The sequence below is a fragment of the Crotalus tigris genome, unplaced genomic scaffold (genome assembly GCF_016545835.1).
Source record: "Crotalus tigris isolate CLP2741 ecotype Arizona unplaced genomic scaffold, ASM1654583v1 scf7180000018073.2002930, whole genome shotgun sequence".
Lineage (NCBI taxonomy): Eukaryota > Metazoa > Chordata > Lepidosauria > Squamata > Viperidae > Crotalus > Crotalus tigris.
Window position 1 is genome coordinate 1,439,948 of NW_024096808.1, and position 16,693 is coordinate 1,456,640.

Here is a 16,693-nt window from a genome sequence, read left to right on the forward strand (position 1 = left end):
AAAATTGTTAAAAACATTTAAAACAAATAAAAACAGAGCAAAAAGAGCAAAAATGGCAGAGTTAACCACCCAACCATCTGGATGGGGCTTGAGTACTTGAGTCACAAAAGGGCCTGGGCAAAGAGCCAGATTATCCAGCCTGATGACTGAAGAATCCACCAATGTTTTATTTCAGTTCTCCTGCCCAATCAGACTAAGTTGTCAAGTTGTCACACCTCTCTTTGACTGGGACCTCCAAGTTTCATCTTAGTCTTCCACCCATGAGGACAGGATAACTTGACTCTCTTCATTGAATAGCACATCAGACTAGATATTGTTAAAGCATTGGTGAATTCTTTCTTGAGAATAGGAGGTTGATAGTTGGGTTGTTCCTTTCTCTGGGAGATCTGGCCTTTTTTCCCCTTTCCCTTGGGGGCAGAGTAGTATTCCTCTCCTTGCAAGGGAGGGTGGCTGCTTTTCCCTAAACTCAGCAGTTCGCTGAGTTAATTCCCAATTTAACTGAAGGGTAGAAGTGGGGGATGCTCCTTTCATTTCAATAAATAAAGGGACTGAGTTCTTCCAATCCCTTTTTGAACAGCGAACGCGTTCTTTCTAACGGCCGCAACTTTGAGCCACACCCTTCTGATGCTGCCCACGGACCCCCAAAGCATTTGATCTTGGAGGCACGCCTGATTCTTCTTAAGTTGCCCAAGGGGATTCCCGTCCATGCGTTGATTGACTCTGGGGCCACTACGAACTTTATGGATGCAGCATTTGTGGCTAAATGGGTGATTCCCCAATGCCCGGTGGATCCGCCGATGTTAGTGGAGACCATTGATGGTCGGGTGCTTCTGTCTGGGCCAATTAAGGCCACCACGCAACCGCAATGTATGGCCATCAGTACACATGAGGAGGCCATTCAGTTTTATATCACCTCAGACCTGCCTTTTCCCATGGTCTTGGGAATGGCGTGGCTCCGGGTGGATGACCCCCAGATCTATTGGTCTCAGAACTTGGTCACCTTTCCAAGCCTGCAGTGGGTGGACCACACCCGTCACATCTGTGCCGGTCAGGTAGAGGGGCCCATGGGGGGGTCTCCTTATCCGGTGAATTGGCAGATTATGCTGATGTGTTCAGCGAGACTGAGGCAGATCGATTGCCCCCGCACAGGCCTTATGACTGTCCCGTTGACTTAGTCCCTGATGCACCTCTCCCAGTGGGGCATTTGTATTCCATGTCAGACCCTGAGTTGGCCGCGTTGCGGGACTTTTTGGACAAGAATCTGGCTCGGGGTTTTATTCGGCCCTTGTCCTCACCAGTATCTGCACCTGTACTCTTCATCAAGAAGAAGTCCAGTGAATTGTGGCTGTGCTGTGATGATAGGAAATTGAATGCCATCATGGTGCAAAACCAATATCCACTGCCCCTCATCCCCGAACTCTGGACTGGCTCCGTGAGGCAAAGATCTTCACAAAACTGGACTTGCGTGGAGCTTACAACCTTGTCAGAGTTCGGTCGGGTGATGAGTGGAAGATGGCGTTTGGTACTCGGTACGGGCACTTTGAGTACACGGTGATGCCATTTGGCCTGACCAACGCCCCTGCCGTGTTCCAGCACTTTATGAACGCTATTGACCAGGACTTGTTAGATCAGTTTGTGGTGATCTACCTGGACGACATCCTGATCTATTCCCCATCACGAGAAGTGCACCATCAGCATCTCCGTCAGGTCCTGCAGTGGCTTCGAGAACATCGGCTATATGCTAACTAGAGAAATGCCAGTTCTACCAGACGGCTATCAAGTTCCTGGGTCACCGCATTTCTTCTGAGGGCATCGCCATGGAGCCAAGTAAGGTTGAGTCTCTGCAGAGTTGGCAACCCCCACATCGTGTGAAGGATGTCCAGCGACTTCTTGGGTTCACCAATTATTATTGGACTTTCATCCCCGGGTTTGCTACCATGACAGTCCCTCTTACTCGACTCCTGCAGAAAAAGACTCGGTTCCAGTGGGACGCTCCAGAACAACGGGCTTTCCAGGCTTTGAAGGAAGCCTTCATGAAGATACCCATCCTGAAGCATCCTGACCCGCAACAGCCATTTGTTGTGGAGGCGGATGCCTCCGACATTGCCATTGGGGCGGTGTTACTCCAGGCGACGACACCCGGCAGTGCCCTCTTCCCTTGCGCGTACTATTCACGGAAATTGAATCTGGCGGAGCGCAACTATACTATCTGGGAGAAGGAGCTATTGGCCATTAAAGTGGCATTCAAGGCCAGGAGGCATCATCTGGAAGGGGCGCGGTTTCAAATAGAGGTCCGAACGGACCATAAGAATTTAGAAAGCCTGCAGACTGCTCGGAAATTGAACCAACGTCAGATCCGGTGGTCTCTCTTCTTTGCGAGGTTCAATTTCTGGGTGACATACATGCCCAGCGGTCACAATCAAAGAGTGGATGCTCTGTCTAGGAAGCCCGAATATTCCCGAGCCGAAGACAAGCTTCTCCCCAGGACAGTGCTCCCTATTGAGTCTTTTGCTGCAGTGCGGGAGCCAATAGATGTATGGGCTCGGATTCGGGAGGCCCAGCAGCAGGATGGGTGGGTGGCTCAGCGAAAGGAGGAGATGGGGCCCAATTCCCCATGGACAGTCATGGAGGGACTCGTCCACTATTGGGATAGGCTCTATGTTCCTGGAGGCCTGCTCAGGGGACTCATCCTCAGCCAGTGTCACGACCATCTGGCGGCGGGGCATTTTGGCCTGTTCAAGACCCTGAATTTGGTCTCCCGTACCTTCTGGTGGCCCTGAATCTGACACAATGTTCAGACCTACATCTCATGTTGTATTTCACGTAGACAGGCCAAGTCAGCAACAGGGGCCCCACCCAGACTACTGCAGCCCTTGCCGACACCCAAAAGACCCTTGGGGGCGTGTCCATGGACTTTCTGACGGATTTTCCCCCATCTTCTGGATTCACGATGGTGTTCGTGGTAGTGGACATGCTGACCAAGATGACGCATTTCATTCCATGCCATGGCTTGCTGTCTGCCCGCGCCACCAGTCGCATGTTCATCCAGCAGGTGTTCCACCTGCATGGTCTTCCTGATAGGGTTGTGTCTGATAGAGGGGCCCAGTTCACAGCCCATTTCTGGCAGGAGTTGATGCAGGCATTGAATGTCCAGATCTGCCTCTCATCCGCACACCATCCCCAAACTGACGGAGGGATCGAGAAGGTCATTGGAATCCTGGAGCAATATCTGCGCTGTTATGTCAATCAGCAGCAGAACAATTGGGTGGACTATCTGGTGGTGGCTGAGTTTGCGTTCAATAACTCACAGCTCATCTCCACGCAGATGACACCATTCTTAGCCAATGTGGTCTATCACCCTCGGTTTTTCCCTCTTTCCCCACTAGATGCACCGGAACTGCCAGCGAACGACTACCTGGCAGAGTTACAGCTGATCCATCGATTGGTGCAGCGACAGTTGGAGACAGCCAAGGCTGACTACAAAAGATTTGCTGATCTGTCAAGGCGGGATACCCCTCCACTATTGGTGGGAGATCGGGTATGGAACCTACCATCAACGCGGCCAGCCAAGAAATTAGACCACCAATACGTAGGACCGTTCCCAATTGAGGATGTCATCAATCCGGTCGCCTATCACTTAACTCAGCCACATTACATGCGGGTACATCCGGTCTTTCGCCATTCTCTATTGGTCCTGGAGGAACCGGCGTGTCCACTCCACCAAGCTGAACCTCCCCCACAGGAACAACGTGATGGAGACAGTGCCCCTGAGTACGAGGTTGCCAGCATTCGGGATTCCTGTTGGGTGAAAGGTCGCTTCCAGTGCTTGATTGAATGGAAAGGCTACGGACTGGAGTTCACCTGGGAGGATGCAACCACCGTTCATGCTCCTACCTTGGTGACTGCCTTTCATGACCAATTCCCATCCCGACCGCATCCAGATTGGCAGGCCTGGGGGAAGGGCCTTGCAGTGCAGGATAGTGTTATGATTCCGTGCCACCCTGTGCTCCCAACAGCTGAGTCTGAGGAATCTGAGGAGGAGGTGGAGGAGGCATTTGAAGGGCCACGAGGGGCAGAGGGAGGCTCTGGTGAATTACAGGACTCACAGTTGGATGCAGAGCCTGGGCCCTCCAGTCATGTTCCTGATGAAGCTCAGCTGTGTGAGGAGAATGAGTCAGACTCAGAAGACTCACACCTAATGGACTTGCTAATTGATACATGCACACATTGTCATTAGCAAGAATAAATCAGCAGCAGTCAATGCGATTACTCCAGAGTAAAAGGAGAAGGCAATGAGAGGCAATGCCTTGGGACTGCTATATAAAAAGAGGAGGTATGGGCGGTGCTGGTTGCTGAAGGCAATTGTTTGCAAAGTGCTTCTTGGAATCCTGGTCTGTTCATCTTGCTTGTGACTACTCTTCTGTTTGCATTGTGTTTCCTGTGGACTATTTCCTTCTTTGGACTTGAGTTTTGCTGTTTCTATTTTTGGACTATTTGTCAGGTTTGTCACCCATATTAAAAGGAGTTTGTTTTGTTTTAAAGTCTCCAGCCTATTGTATCAGCAGGGGTTTGGTCCTTGTGCCTTTAACAAGGACAGCAATAGGCTGGGATAGAACAGGGTGATCGATATGACTCAAGCTGCCAGGAGACCGGCGACTAATTGTATTTACAACCATACGTGGAAGAACTTCTGTCGTTAATGCGACATGAATCACGTGAGTCTGTCACTTGTAACCATTCCCAAGGTGTTAGAATACTTGCTGGAAGGCATCAACTAGGGGTTGTCACCCACCATTATCCGTAGACAGCTAGCGGCTCTTTCCACAGTATTTTCTTGGGACTCTTCAGAGTCTTTGTCTCGACACACGACCATCCGATCTTTCCTCAAGGGAGTCACTAACAGTAGACCCCCTGTGATTCATAGGTATCCCTCTTGGGATCTACCCCAGGTTTTACAAACATTAACCTCTTCTTCTTTTGAACCACTTAGAACATGTTCCTTGTGGTACCTGTCACTTAAGGTTTCATTCCTGATAGCTATTACTTCTGCCAGATGTATATCGGAATTGGCTGCCTTATCGATCAGGAAGGACCTGTGCATGTTTCACGAGGACAGGGTGGTCCTTAGATTAGATCTCCTGTTTATTCCAAAAATAAACACAGTGTTCCACAGGGCACAAGAGGTTATTCTCCCGGACTTCTGTCCTCACCCGTCGCATGACTTGGAATGGCAATGGCACTTGCTAGACGTAAAGAGAGCCTTGCACTGTTATATCAAGTGCAAGGCACCTTTCCCTAAGTCAGAAGCCCTGTTTGTATCCTTTCAGCCTTCCTCAATGGGACAAAAGGTGTCAGCTTCCACCATAGGTAGGTGGATCAGGGCTTGTATCGCAGCCGCCTACGTGTCTCTTGCCCTACCCGTTCCTAGTCATGTGACGGCTCACTCCACCTGCAGTGCTGCCACAACTGCGGCATGGGCAACTCAAGCGTCTATTGAGGACATTTGCAAGGCGGCGACATGGTCCTCACCTTCCCCCTTTATTAGACATTACCGCTTGGACAAGTTTGCTTTGGCTGAGGCCACCTTCGGTAGACGTATTTTACAGCAGGTACTGACACAATCATGTTCACAGGCCCCAACTGATTCCCACCCACAGGGACTCCAGGAGCTTTGGTATGTCCCATTGATGGATTCTTCAGTCATCATGCTGGAGAAGGAGCGTTGGCTTACCTGAATGCCTGTTCTCAGCATGATGATGAAGAATCCACGCCCTCCCATCTAGTGGTTAGTTAGGTCCGGGTTGGGGGCCTGTTCCTTTTCTTGTTTTTTTTTCTGGATACCTGCTTGAGAGATATCACGTCGAACTGTTGTCATTGCCTACACCGTCAATGAAACTGGGAGGTCCCGGTCAGGGGCATGACAACTTGACAACTTAATCTGATTGGGCAGGAGGACTGGAATAACCCATTGGTGGATTCTTCATCATCATGCTGAGAACAGGCGTTCAGGTAAAGCAATGCTCCTTTTCAGGGCCCTTCAAAACACCACTTGAGTGGGCCATTCAAATCTTGTGGGGAACCATATTCCAGAGGGCAGTTGCTGATACAGAGAAAGGCACTCTTTTGGGGTCCTGATAGATATTATTGTTTAATCAATGGAACTCAAAAGTGTTCCAACCCTGCCAGATCAGATTGCTGGCATATACTATGGGAGAATATGAACAACTCATGCTGGACTAGGTTTGTATGTGTATGAAATATAATCACCATGTAGAAACTTGTAATAATATGTTACTTATCTCTTCTATGAGCTGAGAAGTTTTATTTTATTTTTTTTGCATTTAATCCCGACAGTTTGAATAGGCACATAATTTTTCTGGAATATATATATCTATGAAAGTTATTTAATGGACTAGTACAGATGTAAGAAATATCCTTTAAGACTTTCCAAAAAATGAATTTTAGAAGATTCAAAGCCAGTGTCATGCCTCCATCTGAGCCTGAATCTGCAGAGGAAAATGAACTGGAACGGGACCCTATAGAGGCTGACGGTGAGGTTTTCTGTGGCTTCGGAGGAATGTGGGGAAGAGCAGGCTGAGGCAGGCCAGGGCCCTTCAGGATTGGAAAAGGAAGAACAGGAGAGGCAGAGTTCAGGCGATGAACAAGGGCCACTCCCACCTGATCCTAGAGCACAGAGAGTGGAGAGAAGGAGGGAACAATGCAGGCCGGCTTAATTACTCAAGAGGAGAGCGTCCCGCCCTTCTACAGAAGGAACACCTGGAGATTGAGATTTAAGGAGACGCTGTGGGGAGGGGATTTGTCGGGAACAAACACTGATTCATGGAGTGTTGTGTATTGTTGCTGATCTCTTGTTCTGTGACTTCTATTTGGAAACCTGGAAACTCAAACTATTGGATTGACTGAAAACTGATTCAAACAGACTCGTTAAGTTTATGTTTTCTTCCTTGTTATCTCTATGGCCTTGAATACTTTCTTATGCTAATCAGACTGTATTTGAATCTACTTTCAGCCAGAGTTGGCTGAAGGGGTGTGTGTGATTCTTTTGCTGGAGGCTTGCCAGCAAACATGGGAGCATTTGGGGAAAATTTGGAGCAATTAAAGAACTGTTTGAATTGCCAGTTGACTGCATTGCCCCTGTGCTTTGCCCTGGGTCATCACAGCCATGCTGATATTAAAACTAAATATCTAAAACCCCAGTCATATATTCATTTACCCATTGAACTCAATGGGACTTTTTCCAAATAGATACAAGATCCTATTTCAGACCTTTAGCACTAAACAAATTGTACATAAAATGTGAGAAATGGCTTCATATTATTAAAATGTGCATTCAATTATTTTCTTTTTAGTGGCTATGATATTCCTCTGAATCCTTTACATTTGCTGCCCTTTTATGTTGGATCCCGCTTTCATGACTTCCATCATATGAACCTCAATGGCAATTACTCTTCAACTTTCACCTGGTGGGATAAACTCTTTGGTACTGATTCACAGTACAATTCTTACAAAGAGAAAATGAAGAAAGAGAAAGACGCAATGGAAAAGAAGATAGAATAAATTTCCCATTTGCAACACTCAATGGAAGCATCAAAGAGGCAAATGGCCACTTATTTTTGCTTAAAACTAGAAAACTTAACAATTATTGCAATTCAAAATAAAACGTGGCTTTTAACAAACAAACCAAGCTTAGTTTTGCAGCAGGAAAAACATTCATTGATGCATTTTTCAAATGATTGTGCTTTTTCTATCCTATAGATAAATTAAACAAATATTGTACAGTATATACTTTAAAAAAGGTTAAATATGATCAAATGATTGAAATTATGTAAAAAAAGATATACATTAAAATTAAAAAGAGGGGGTATTTTGCATTAATGTAAAGCCTAAAGTTTAGAAAGACAAGCAGAAATTCAAACTGAGTTCACCAAGGAAATCCTCTTTCCCAATTAGGTGTAAAAAAAAAAAGTATATTTAAGAAAGCATCTTTCTTACAAAGAATCTTTTAACTTGTTTTTTAATGAATGTTATTGTAATCTGTATTACACATAACTGTAAATTGCTGATTTGATTATTAAGATAATTTGTCTTACAGTAGCTGATTTTTTGTCATGTTTTCTGTACAGCAAATAAAATAATATTGGAGTTCAAGCTATTATTCCCTGGTTCCTTTGCTTTTTTTGCTTTGTTACAGGAAAGCTGGACGAAAGAGGGGGACCGATAGAGAAAGTGAGAGTAGTTGCTGGAGCCGTTTGCTGGAAGCAGGCCAGGGAGAGAGAGAGGGAGAGGGAGGGAGAGAGGGAGGGATTGAGAGAGTATTAATTCCCTCATTGGAGTAAGTTAGGCAGAGGGAGAGTTAGGGAAGAATTTGACATGCATCTTCTAGTGGGGGGGTAAGGGTTTTTTTCTTTATAGGATCAGCTGGGGGAGTTAAAAAGGGATTACATGGAGTGAGGTCAGAGAGGGTCGAGGAGAGCGGACAAGGGAGGCCTCTGCCAGCACCAGAGACTGGCTGACATAGTTTTAGGCAAGTTGCTGTCACCAGAGACTGACCGCCATTGTTGTAGGCAAATTGCCATCACCAGAGGCTGATTAACATCGTTCTGGGCAAGTTGTTGTCATTAGAAATTGTACCATTCTGAGCCAGCTGATCGAAGAGAGAGTAAGAAGCTGGGGTTTTCGTGTTTGCTTTTTTTGCTTCATTACAGGCAAGCTGGACAAAAGGGGGAGCGATAGAGTGAGAGTCATTGCTGGAGCCGTTTATTGGAAGCAGGCCAGGCAGAGAGAGAGGGTGAGAGTGGCTGGTTGGAGATGTTTGCTTGAAGCAGGCCAGGCAGAGAGAGAGAGAGTGAGGGATGGGGAAAGGTGAAGTTTTATTGTTTCTTTCTCTTTCGTTGCGGGCAGGCCAGAGGGAGAGAGGGTAGTTTGGGGAGTTTTAATTCCCTCGGAATAAGTTAGGCAAAGGGAAAGTTAGAGAAGAGTTTGACATACATCTTTTAGTGGGAGGTAAGGGTTTTTTTTCTTTATAGGATCAGTTGGGGGAGATAAAAGGATTACATGGAGTGAGGTCAGAGAGGGGCGAGAAGAGCAGACAAGGGAGCCCTCTGCCAGCGCCAGAGATTGGTAGCCATCGTTCTTGGCAAGTTGTTGTCATCAAAGACGGATTAACATCGTCCAGGGCAAGTTGTTGCCACCAGAGACTGGCTGCCATTGTTTTAGGCAAGTTGCTGTCACCAGAGACTAATCTCCATTGTTCTAGGCAAATTGCCATCACCAGAGGCTGATTAACATCGTTCTGGGAAAGTTGTTGTCATTAGAGATTGACTACCATCTTCCCTGTAAGTTCTTATTGCTTGAGATCAACCACCATCATCCCAAGTGAGTCACCGTCAAGAGAGAGAGACCATGTGCATGGCTGCTGATCATGATTGAATACCACCGTGTGACGTGCTCTGTTAGGCAGAGATGCCAACATGAGAGATCTCTTTGACCTGGTGGCCACTTGGAGGGGAGGGCCTGGAGTTAAGCAGTCCTTATGGGGGTGGCACTACATATACATGCAGGAACTATAGGTACTTTTCTTAGATTATATTGATTACTTCTTGGCCTTCCTGACTACTATGGAAAAAACTAACTTGTATAACCTGCTTAACCAGGATTCTATCTTTTAGAAAGCCATACATTTGTTTTCTTAAAGACAAGAGATTGGGTGGGGTATAGCTGTATAATTTTGGGGCAGTGGACAGTGTTTTTGTGCCAACTTTTTCTACTTCTGATGTCCCTGCAAAAAACAATGCTTACTCTCCTTTTTTTACTTGAATGTAATAAAAGCAATTAATAGTTTAAAATAATATACATATGGAAAAGGCTGCTGGAAAAAGAAATCTAAATCAGAATATCTTGAATACAAAATGATTGGCTGGGGTAACTGCATTTTCTTGCAAGAGTTGCCCTATGGTTTAAACTAAATGTTTATTTTTACAAAAGTCTTTCCCCCCAAGATGACAGGAGGCCACTGCAAGCCTCCTTATCTTGTCTTCCTCATCCTACCATACCTTTTAGGCTGTTTAATTTATATAGTATTTTTTATTTTGTTTCTATTTAGTCAAATAGATAGGAGAAGCAGCCCATTTTACTCCACTGAGATGAATCCTCTGAGCCACTACATCTTACAACCATAAATCCAAAGCTGCCTATTTAAAGGAGAAACATGCAATACTTGTATTGAGGCATCAGATTAAAGATATTAAAGTAATCTGGATGTTTCCCACCCTGATGATGTTCTGAAAATCTGGGGAAACGTGATAATGCAGGAAGCGGGTGGTTGTTGAGCCCTGTTAGTTTTTTTTCTTTGGTGCATTGGTTCATACCTAATCAGCTATTCCTAAGTCATATAAATGGGAAATGATCCAATACCTCCCACCTATTTTTTTTTTTCAGATCTCCACTCTGGTGTGAGTTAAACTTAGCCCGAGGGTTCTTAAAAGCTGACTTAGCATTTGGGATGACTTTTAATCTGCAATTAGAATGGTGTGTAATGATCTGCCTCATTAGTGGTTCAGATGTATTGAACCACTAATTGCCACTACCTGATGGAATAAATGTCAATGATCTGAGGAAACTACTATCATAAGACCGAAATTAGGTGTTCAGCTCTGCATGCTTCAAAACATGTGACTAAGTAGTATGCATGTAATGCTGCCCAGATACATATAAAATGGAGTGTATGTTCTCCAGACACAGGAATATAGTGTGCTTTTCTAATGCAAAATAGTCCTCTGTAAATCACGTGTTGCTTATAATGAATTTTAAAAGGCAGGAACAGTGTGAAAGGATCCTAGCATTCTGCTTGACTGAAACATGGTATGTTTACTGTGGATCTCCTTTAGTAATGAGTTCTCCCTAGAATTTTGGAGATTGATAGAATTGATTTAAAGTATAGATAAAGGTGACCAACATTGTTAGGCAGTATTTTTGCTTGCTATTGCATAAAAAAAAGAACTATAATTTTTGTTCTCAGAACTTGGATACATTTCATAGACCAATAATAATGAATATTCTGAAGTAAAGCAGGTACTTTAAATATTCAGAAAGAGAAAACTTTAGATTATAGTTTAAAACTCCAAAATAACTTTAAATTAATTGGGGACTTGTTACTTTTTAAAACATTTAAATTAAACCTTTGGTAAGAAAAAATTACCAAACCTTTAAAAAAATCCTTTTTGGTTCCCAGGTGCTACAGTACATGTACAATGTAAGTCTACTGTTTTAATGAGACAGTATAATTAGGGGTGGTTTCATTAGGTACTTTTGGGGGGAGGGGGCATTTTTAGTATATGAATTCTATTCAAAAACCTAATCCATCCTATTCTGTATTGTTTCCTATGCCAAACTGGTAAGAAATTATGTTGCCACTATTTGGAATATGCCACTGAATCACTGTGGAATGATCCTGCGTGTCACTGGGGAAGCTACTGAAGAAAAGATGTGCAGATTGGATGTTCCTAACTTGAATTAGCAAGAAACTAACATGGATGTGAGGCATATATCTGAGTGATCTGTGACAGAATTTTCAAATCCCAATTGTTTGGCAGTACCAAGTGTTAAACTTTTTTAAATCTAAAATTAGAGCGATAACATTTTGTAAAACCATAAGCATGAGCCCGGTTAAATTCTGTTTTTAAAAATAAATTCCTTAATTGTAATTACAAACTATACTCAGAGACACTATAGTTTTGTTCTTTGGGTTTTTAATAGTATTGACAAATTTGAGATCTGTATTTGGCTTTAAACAAATTATCAAGAATTAAGGAATGGGGAAATATTATAGTTTATATTATATACTATTTTTTGAAACCTTTATTTCCAAGTACACATTTTATTAATATTGAACAATATTAAAATTAAATTTTTAGTATACTGTGCAAATGCCATTCCCACATAAATAAATGCAGAACTCAATACATGAAAGTGTAGGAAAATGCTATAATTGCTCTTAGAGAAACAGCACTTGGAATACGAACAGCTTAATGTAATGTATGGCTATTTTGATCATGCTCATTCTTGAATGTATATTTAATGTTACACCTGTTCCTAAATAATCTGTTTCTTCCTAGTGAATTGTGAAGACATTAAGGCAGCAGAGATATTATGCTTGTGTTGACATATCTGAAGATATATTTCTTTTAATATCACCAATAATTTAAGTGGCTGACATACAAACTGGTCAGAAGAAAACCAATCCTTTGCACATGATTAGCAAAATGAAGACATTGTGGAATGTTGCTAGTGACTAAGAATGGGTGGTTTCTTAGAAAAAATTCTGTATTTCCAATTTGGCAAGTACTTCTAGATGTGCATAGATTGGGCTATACATTACTTGTAAAGGCAGCTGCTTGAAACACAATTCTATTTATTTTATTTGCTGTATATTCTTGCAATGCAGGAGGTTATATAAATAAAGTGCAGTGTATAAACACTGTAAACTAAATAACAAACAGAAGCTGTGTGTATGAAGCAGTGCCTTTACTTGTGGCAATTTTAGTTATTCCATTTCAACTCCAACTAGGTTTCATAGAAACTGTTGCTGTGTTATTTGGCATTAGCCTTGAACCAGCACTGTAGGCAGTCCTTGACTAAGGATCAAAATTGGGATTGAAACTTTCATTATTAAATGAGGCAAATAAGTGAGTCATGCCCAATTTTATGATCTTTTTGCCATGGTTGTTAAGTGAACCATGCAGTCATTAAGCAAATCCAGTTTCCCCAATTGACTTTGCTTGTTGAAATTCGACTGGGAAGGTCGCAAATGGCAATCATATGACCCTGGGATGCTGCAGGTTGAGGATTACCAGTGCTAATTCAGTCCCTCATGTGGTTAGGTGTTGTGTCCTGATCCTGCAAAGGCAGGCTCGGGACGTTGCAACAGTCCCGGGCAGTTGCAAGCTGCCCGGGACCAGACTGGCTGGCGCCAGCACTCGCGCACATGCGTGAAGTGCAAAGCGCACCAAATGTTGCCGTTTGGCCCAGGGATTGCCTTTAAGAGAAGCAAAGAGGCTTGTGTGCCTCGGCGTTGTAACGGGGCTACTGAACAACAATAAAGAGGCTCCTGAAACTACCAAAGGCTTCGTGACGTTATTGCCATTCGCTGAGGATGCAACACTGGCGACGAAGGTGGGATGCCTTACAATTTACTCAAACAATTGTAAGCTTACCCTGGAGTCCTGAAGCAGCAGGAAACAGCGTTAAACTCAGCAACTGCCTGCCAATACAGCAAGCGTTGGAGGTAAGCTGGCTGATAGTACTACTGTACTACTGGAAAATGGCAAAGATAGGAAGACTTTCCGAGTTCGATGTTACGCATCCGGAAAGATGGGAGTCTTATGTGGCCAGAGTAGAGAATTATCTCAAGGTAAATCAAGTGAGAGAAGATGGCTTAAAGGCCGCCACCCTGCTGTGTGTTTGTGGTCAAGGTGCATTTGAGATCGCTGAAAATCTAGTAGCACCTGCACCTCTAGAATCTGTTACCTATACAGATTTAAAGAAATTGCTAAAGGAACATTTCCAGCCCAAGTTGTCTGTCATTGCTTGGCGCCATACTTTTGAACAGAGGGATCAACGGGCTGGTGAATCAGCTAAAGAGTACATTGCTGCATTGAGAAGAGCAGCTAAGCCTTGTGAGTTTAAAGACTTAGAGGAAAGGCTGAGAGATAGATTTGTATGTGGACTGAGACACAGAGACGTGCAACAGAGACTTTTTGCCAAAGAAGACTTATCATTCCAAGATGCCTTGAGAGAGGTTACTGTAGAAGAGGCAGCAGGTGGGGCAATCAAGAATATGAGGCCTATCAGAAGTACTCCAGAAGCTGTGTCCGTGCACCAGGAGGGAGTCCAAAGGAGCTCGGAAGAGGATCTTGATTAAGAAGTAGACCGTCTCTACCCAACAAAAGAAGGGAAGCAGAAGGAAGACAAAGAAAAGTCTTCAGCTGTCCCCAAATGCTTTGGGTGTGGAGGTCGCCACAAGAGGACCAACTGCAGGTTTCGATCTGCTATCTGTAGAGCATGTGGAAAGCAAGACCACATTGCAGCTGTGTGTCTGGGCCATCAGACGGTACAACCCTGAGAAGAATTGTGCTTGAAAGGTACCAGGGTCCCCAGCCAAAACAGGGTGGGTTTCTGTGCTTCACGAAGAAGCATTTATAGGACAGGCACATAAAAGCCTATCAAGAAGAAACTGTCACTTAAGGTGAAGTTGCAAGGAGTTCCATTGGTCATGGAACTAGACATTGGGTCTGCACTTTCAATCATTTCCATACACACATTCAGAAAGATTTGTTCTGGTAGTGGATTTCAGGCCAAGCTTAGGCCTTCTGATATAGTGTTAACAGACTTTCAAAACTCCAGAGTGTGTGTTAAGGGGGAGGCCACCCTTAACATACAGTATAAGGATTTTGAAGGTCCATTAGATGTATTGATAGTGGGGGGTGAGCGTACGAGTCTCATAGGACTCGATTGGTTTGAGGCCTTGGGAATACATGTTACAGGGCTCAATAGCTTGCAAACAGTAGATCTACAGGAAGTCTGCAAAGAATTTGCAGATGTTTTCAGCCCAAAGCTGGGCACATACAAAGGGCCCCCTGTGTCCTTAAAACTAGACCCCACTGTCACTCCTATCAGAGTAAAAGCAAGAAGGGTTCCTTTTGCTTTAAAAGGGAAAATTGATGCTGAATTGGACAAATTGATTCAGCAAGGAGTCTTAGAACCTGTTGACTCCTGTCCTTGGGAAACTCCCATAGTCATGCCTCTTAAGGCTAATGGGGACATTCGCATCTGTGCAGATTACAAATGCACTCTAAATAAGGCATTGCAACAACATGCCTATCCTGTACCTGTAGTCAGTCATATTCTGGCCTCCCTCAAGGGGGGGGGGGCGTGTTTTTGCAAAGCTTGACCTAGCTCAGGCTTATCAACAGTTGCCTGTTGATGAAGCTGCTGCTGTAGCACAAACCATTGTAACCCACAGGGGGGCATTCAAAGTAAAAAGGCTACAGTTTGGAGTAAATGTGGCCCCTGGAATTTTCCAAAGCATAATGGAAAATACACTGAGGGGTATACCAGGGGTTTGCCCCTATTTTGATGATGTCTTAATTGCTGGAGATTCCACTCAAAATTTAGCTGAGAGATTGAGGGCTGTTCTGCTGCGGTTCCAGAAAACGGGCCTCAAACTCAAGAAGGACAAATGTAAAATTGGGGTGACTTCTACAGATTTTCTGGGATTCAAAATTGATGCCAATGGGATTCATCCTGCTGAGTCCAAATTAAAGGCTATCATGCATGCTCCTAGGCCTAAGTCGAAGGCCGAACTACAAGCTTTTCTGGGCCTTTTGAAATTCTATAATTCATTCATTCCTAACAAGGCTAATGTAGCTGAACCACTTCATAGGCTTCTGGACAAACAGGCAGCGTGGCAGTGGTCACAAACACATGAAGCAAGCTTCAAGGAGGTTAAGGTCTTACTCACATCTAACAATGTGCTTGCCCATTTTAATGAAACTCTTCCTGTGTGCATCGCTTGTGATGCTTCTCCTTATGGGGTGGGAGCAGTACTCAGACACCTTAGGCCGGATGGAACTCAGGTTCCTGTTGCATATTACTCCAGAACCTTGTCTTCTGCTGAGCGAAACTACGCCCAGATAGACAGGGAGGCTTTAGCTGTTGTTGCTAGAATTAAAAAATTCCATGATTTTTTGTATGGCAGACATTTCACGGTCTTTACTGACCATAAGCCTTTGTTGGGGCTGTTTACCACAAACAAACAAACTCCGCATATCATCTCCCCCAGAATGCTGCGATGGTCAATCTTTCTGTCAGCCTATGATTTTTTTCTAATTCACAAACCTGGGAAAGAAATGGGCCATGCTGATGGCTTCAGTAGATTACCCCTGCAAGTAGTAGAGGCTGATCCTGCCCCTGCCATAAACATCCTTTCAATTCAGGCGTTGCCTGAGTCACTGTTAAATGCCAGGGATGTGGCTGCTGAATCTGCCACAGATCTCACACTCTCCCATGTCTTATCTTGGGTTTTGTCTGGATGGCCAGAGAGTTGTCCTGGCATGAGTTTCAGAGTTTCTGGCTTAAGAGGAACGAGTTATCCACTTTCCAGGGTTGTCTGCTGTGGGGCAGCAGAGTTGTCATTCCTACCTCAATGAGGTCTAGGGTCTTAGGTTCCCTTCACGAGGGTCATCCTGGCATTGTATGCATGAAGGCGCTTGCGCGCAGCCATTTGTGGTGGCCTGGGTTAGACAAGGAAATTGAAGCTAAGGTGCACGCATGCCACCTTTGTCAGCGCTCACGCCCAGAAATGCCCCAGGCTCTTGTGCATAGATGGGAGGAAACACAGTCTCCATGGTCTAGGGTGCACATCGATTACACTGGGCCCTTTCAGGGTCAATTCTTCTTGGTCCTGGTTGATAGCCATTCAAAATGGCTTGAGTTTGTACCTGTCTCTTCCACCACCACTGCAAAGACTATTCAAGTACTGAGGGGGATTTTTGCTGCACATGGGCTTCCGGATGTTTTGGTGTCTGACAATGGCCCTCAATTCACCTCTTCCGAATTCCAAGCTTTCTTACAGGCCAACATGATTCGTCATGCCACCTCTGCACCCTTCCACCAA

General features: G+C 44.4%; 1 protein-coding gene across 1 annotated transcript in view; it reads left to right on the forward strand.

Moving 5' to 3' along the window:
* Positions 1-8,176, forward strand: part of LOC120309831 (methylsterol monooxygenase 1-like) — a 30,200-nt gene extending 22,024 nt beyond the window's left edge. The window contains exon 6 of the mRNA XM_039347447.1: positions 7,371-8,176. Coding sequence (XP_039203381.1) covers positions 7,371-7,578 — 208 coding nt within the window. The 3' untranslated portion in view covers positions 7,579-8,176. The remainder of the gene's footprint in view (positions 1-7,370) is intronic.
* Positions 8,177-16,693: the final 8,517 nt, after the last annotated feature.